The 5,725-nt window shown below is 30.0% G+C and overlaps 1 protein-coding gene across 1 annotated transcript; it reads left to right on the top strand.

Annotated features, from left to right (window-relative positions):
- Window positions 1-416: 416 nt before the first annotated feature.
- On the top strand, window positions 417-1,417 carry LOC106321102 (cytochrome P450 71B26-like; the record flags this gene model as incomplete). The annotated part of the gene is made up of 2 exons (XM_013759418.1): window positions 417-562; window positions 803-1,417. Coding segments are annotated over 2 exons (761 nt in total), but the record flags the coding sequence as incomplete, so codon positions are not given.
- Window positions 1,418-5,725: the final 4,308 nt, after the last annotated feature.

Raw genomic sequence — 5,725 nt, 5'->3', positions numbered from 1 at the left:
TTTTTGGACATAAATCTATCGATCGATCTGTTTATAAAAAAACGTTCAGAATATACCGAGGGAAACCTTTCCTCGGAATATACCGAGGGAACAGTTCCTCGGTATATTCCGATCGATCGATGTGTATATATATGTCCAAAAACGCATCGATCGATGAATTCCGAGGAAATATCCCGACGAAGTTCTCCCTCGGTATATTCCGAGGAGATTTCCGACAAACTAGTGATCCTCGAAATTTCCTCGGAAATTTGGTTCCTCGGAATTCAGTCGGAAATTTCCGAGGGATTTCTGAGGAAAGACGAAATTCCGAGGAATTATTTCCGAGGACTTGTTTCGTCGGTATGTCGTCGGAATAACGATATTCCGACGAAATTCCGACGATTTTTTTCCTCAGAATCCTTGCTGTTTTCTTGTAGTGCACGAGCAAATGTTTGAACTTCATAAAGAGGAAAAGGAGAAAGGGAGTGAAGACTTTGTGGATCTTCTCTTGAGGTTGGAGAGGGAAGAGACTGTTGTTGGACATGAAAACCTCACAAGAAATCATATCAAAGCAATATTGATGGTAATAAAAATATGTTTATAAAATTCTCTAATATTTGGTAAACTGGAAATAATACTTAGGTAGTTAGGTTTAAATAGATCTTTCGAAAAAGGTTATTTATTATTTTAGAGGTTTATAGATTAATGGTATGAGTTTCTTGAATGCTTGTTTATATGTTCTTGTAAATAGAACATTCTTTTATGATGCATAGGTTCTTAATTATATGATTACAATAACAAGTTCTTTGTGATTTTGTCACAGAACGTTCTTCTTGCAGGAATCGACACTTCTTCAATTACAATGACATGGGCAATGGCTGAACTTGCTAGAAACCCTAGAGCGATGAAAAAGGTTCAGTCTGAAATCAGAAACCAAATGGGGAAGAGATCAGTGATCAGCTTGGATGACATAGATCAGCTTAAGTATCTGAAAATGGTGATCAAAGAAACATGGAGACTACATCCACCAGCACCTCTTCTAGTCCCAAAAGAAGTAATATCTGAATTTGAGGTCAATGGCTACATGATCCAACCCAAGACATTACTTCACGTAAAAGTTTGGGCTATTGGGCGTGATCCTGGAACCTGGAAAGACCCTGAGATGTTTCTACCGGAAAGGTTCATTGGTAGTAACATTGACACAAAAGGACAGAACTTTGAGTTGTTGCCGTTTGGAGGTGGCAGGAGAATCTGTCCAGCAATGTACATGGGAACAACAATGGTGGAGTGTGGTCTTGCAAATATGTTGTATAATTTTGATTGGGAGTTACCAGAAGATATGATGGTTGAAGATCTTGACATGGAAGAAGCTCCTGGGCTTACTGTGAGCAAGATAAATGAGCTTCTGCTTGTTCCTGTTGAGTACTTGGATCATTGATTACTTTAAGTAAGTTCTCCTTCGATTATACTTTAAATAAAAGGAAACTTCTTGTTCCTTTGTGTTTCATCTTATTGGTTAAAGAATTGTTCCTCAAAATGTTAAAGGGAATATTATATACATATTATTTCTCTGAATATTGTGTTAATTTCTAGTTTTTTTTTTTTTTGCAATTCAAACAATGTGGAAGTGTTAAATATAAAGTTTCCACTCAACTAATTAGCAAGGAGTACAAACTACATATATTTTTATATACTAATGTTAAATCTGTATATAGATGCTTATCTTCTAGTGCCAGCAATAACAAACGGCCAGATCATATATAATCATATATTGCAGGACATGAACAACATGAAAATATATAAATCAGTGGCACATCTTACCAATTCCAAAAGACTTTCTTCTATTATAAAACAACCCACATAAAAGAAAGACAATGACATTGGAAAATACCTACCAAAAGACAATGACATTGGAAAATACCTACCAAAACAATCTTTTATTTAAACAAAAAGTACATTGAGATATTACGAAATGTCAAAAAAAAAAACTACGAAATTGGAACAACAAAAGACTCTGAGCTATCTCTTTTCTCTTCATCATAATATTCACTCACCACTTGGGCATGTGGTCCGACCAATCTGTCTTCGCTGACAATCCCTCCGTCAACATTCGCAGTCTGATCGTCGCCAGATGTCTCTCCGCTCAGTTAGTAGACAAAGATGCCGCGCCAGATCCAAACTGACGTCGGATTATATTGGTGGCTCCCAACCAAGTAATGGCTAAGGCTCAGCTTTTCGCTCGGCAAGAGCACCAGCTCAGCCCAAGGAAGGATTAGTCGGCCTGACCATAATGAGCCCATTAGGTCAAACCGATCTAAAGTTGGCAACAAAGGAGCATATATATAAGGAGAGGGAGGAGAATCGAGAGAGGGATCCAAACAAGACATACACACTCGGCAACTAGAATTAGGGTTTTACTCTTTTGTATTCTCGCCGATTTGTACTTTCTCGACCAACGCTCCCCGACCACCGGTTTACTTTATCAAACTTTCCTTATTTGTAATCAAACCATTCACCGATTTAGGGGGATTATTGAGAGTTAAATTTTGAAGGAATTTTAAATTTAGAGATTTCATTGTTATTGGTTTATGAATTCTTAATATCTTATTAGAATCCTTTGTTATTGTTTTGTGGACTTTTAAATTCTATGAAAATCATATGTTATTCAAAAAGTTTAATTTTTATTGACTTTGTAATACTCTTAAACTCTTTTGTTATTGGAACATAAATTCTCTATAGTTTTACTCATAACACTCAACTTTACAAATATCACATATAGTCATAGGATTCTCAAAATCTATGTAACAGAAACACAAATACACAAACACAACAAGATTTTTTTACATTTTTATTGTCAAGTCAAAGATAATTGTAAAAAGAACACTAAAGATAAAATAAATTATTTAAAATAAAAATTTTTTAAAAAAATCTTTCATGAAATATAACTATTTGATATTAAAATAAAATCATGAGAAAATTCATAGGTTGATCTTAAGAACTTTAAAACAAAAATCAAACAAGACAAATCAAAATGTCAAAATATTAAAAAACCAAAAATTTATTTAATTTTCAAATATTTCCATTTTATGAAAGAATTTTTTTAAAAATAAAATAATAGAAAGATAAATTTGGAAAGAAAATTATATAATTTTTTTAAAAAAGTAAAATAATAGAAAGATAAATTTGGAAAGAAAAGTATATATGAAAATATATAATAATCAATGACAATACAATACATTGGGTAAGAATTCATCAAATCTATTAACTTTTAAAAATCTATTAATTTTTAAAATTTTCAAACTCCACGCAAATTCTATTTCCAATAAGCCCCCCTTAATAAATCATCTTTGAACTAATCCACCGACAAGTTTAGTCTCTATTACTGATATACGACCAAACTCGGTTCAAACATAACCATCAAAACTGAAAACAATGAAGATAATCCTACCAGGCGTATTGAATTGTGTCAATTCCTCCCGAGTCTCCAATTCTTAATTCTCCTTCTTACTTTCCGTTTGCTTTTTTTTTTCTAAACCAGATCCCTATCTTTAATATATAAAGGATTATGTGAGGAAACATTTGCAACTCTCATCTTAAAATAAAAGAAAAATATTTTTTTTTCCAAAATACATAAATAACATATACATATATTTGTGTAATACAATATATATTTTAAATACAATTTAAATCAGATATATAATAATATTTTCCAAATCTAGAAATGTAATAACATTTTCCAAATCTAAAAATCAAAAAAGTTTTATATAATTATACTTTCAGCAGATTAAAATTAGTATGTATATTTCCTTTATTAATAATTATTATTTTTACTTGTTAATATATCTCTAAGTTATAAAAGTATACAATATATATATGTAGTACAGAATATGTATTTGATTATTAATAAAATTATAAGAAATAAAATATAGTTAACTTTGATCAAATATTTTTGATTATTAATTATTTAAGTAATATTTTTTTCCTGTCTACTGTTTAATATATTTTATATTTCAGAAATAACCATAAAATACAAAGTATATATGTGACTTTAATAATAATTATATAATAAAATGTATATATACTATATTTTCATATATATTTTATTTTATAAAATTCATAAATTTATATTAAAATATATTTTTAGAATGTCAATTTTATTAATATTTGTTTTCCTTATCAGTTGGTTTTAATATTTATCAAATTGTAGATAAAGTAGTATATGTATGTAACATAAATTATGTTTTAGTTATAGTAATATGTCATCATAAAATATAGTATATATATTATGTAAGTTTTTCAAATTACAGAAATAACAAAAAATGATATAATATTTTATAATATATAAATAGATTTTAACTAAACAATTAACTAATTTGTCAACATCATTTCAGTTTTTTTTTATTATATTTTTCAGATTACAAATATCAATATATATATGTGTAATATGAAAATATGTATTTGACTATAAAATGTCTTAGCTTTTTAGATATTTTGTGAATACAATAATTTAATCCATTTTTCTTATTCGTCTTCTTTTTTTATTTAAACAACATTCTTATTCACCTTCCATTTGTCAATTTATTTTTATTCGTCTACCAAACATTTTAATATATCTCAATTCTCATAATGATCAAATATTTTGTATATTTCATAAAACAACTAGCAAAAAACTGTAAAAACATCAATCAATTATATAATAAAATAATCCTAATATTTGACATAAGATATATCAAATTTAAAATATATTATTTTCTTATTAATATTTTAGTTTTAGAAGACTTAATTTTATAAATTCTAATTATTAATTTAAATATTGAAATTTTCTAAGAGATTTCCACTACAAGAAAACATATTTTTTATGAGGGCGGTATTCGTTGTAAATTCGTCGTAATAGGGGCTTTAGGACGAATTAACATCGATACGCGTTTCGTTGTTAAACGCTCGTCGTAACGGAGGTTTCGTCGTAAAGTCCTAGTTACGTTTACGAGGAAGTAAATTCCTCGTAAAGCGGAAGAAAACTATTCGTCGTAATGCCCTCGTAAATGACGATGTAAATACCTCGTAATAGTTCGTTGTAAAAGCCACGTAAGGCTTCCACGTAAAGTCGATGTAAACTTTATGAGGACTTTACAACGACTCCATGTAAATTCCTTGTAAACGTTACGAGGACTTAACGTGGAATTTTACAACGAATTTACATCTCCATATTTAAAATATTAATTAATTATAATAATTATATAAATTTTATAAAACAATAATTTTAAAATTTAAAATATTTGAAATAAAATTAAATATGAAACCAAAAATTTTTTTTAAAAAAACTATAAATTCATTAATTAAATAGAATTTAAATTTTTTATACAAAACAAAAGAAATTAAAAAAGGAAACTAAAGGCCAACATCATGGTCATCGAAGTAGTTGGCTGAGGGGTTCGGGTCTGTAGACGTTCCTGCTTCGGGATCCGGCTGGCTCATCCCGAGAGCTGCTCGTCTCTCCGCCAAAGCTCTCTGCAAAGTTGGATTTCCCACCGCCATCACATCCAGCAAACCCTCGAGAGAGTCCAAACGCTGCTGCTGGGTATCCATGCGAGCCTGCATCCGGTCGTTGTCCTGGTCCCGTCTCGAATAGTATGACGAAGTCGCCCTTGCAACTTCGTTAACGGAACCTATTCCAACCGTCCTTCCCTTCTTTCTAGGAGCCACCTATATGTATATATATAAAAACGTATTTAGAGTTAATAATAAA

The sequence above is a fragment of the Brassica oleracea genome, unplaced genomic scaffold (genome assembly GCF_000695525.1).
Source record: "Brassica oleracea var. oleracea cultivar TO1000 unplaced genomic scaffold, BOL UnpScaffold01224, whole genome shotgun sequence".
NCBI classification, from domain to species: Eukaryota; Viridiplantae; Streptophyta; class Magnoliopsida; order Brassicales; family Brassicaceae; genus Brassica; species Brassica oleracea.
Note: the sequence above shows the minus strand (reverse complement) of the source record. Positions and strands in the feature narration are given on the sequence as shown.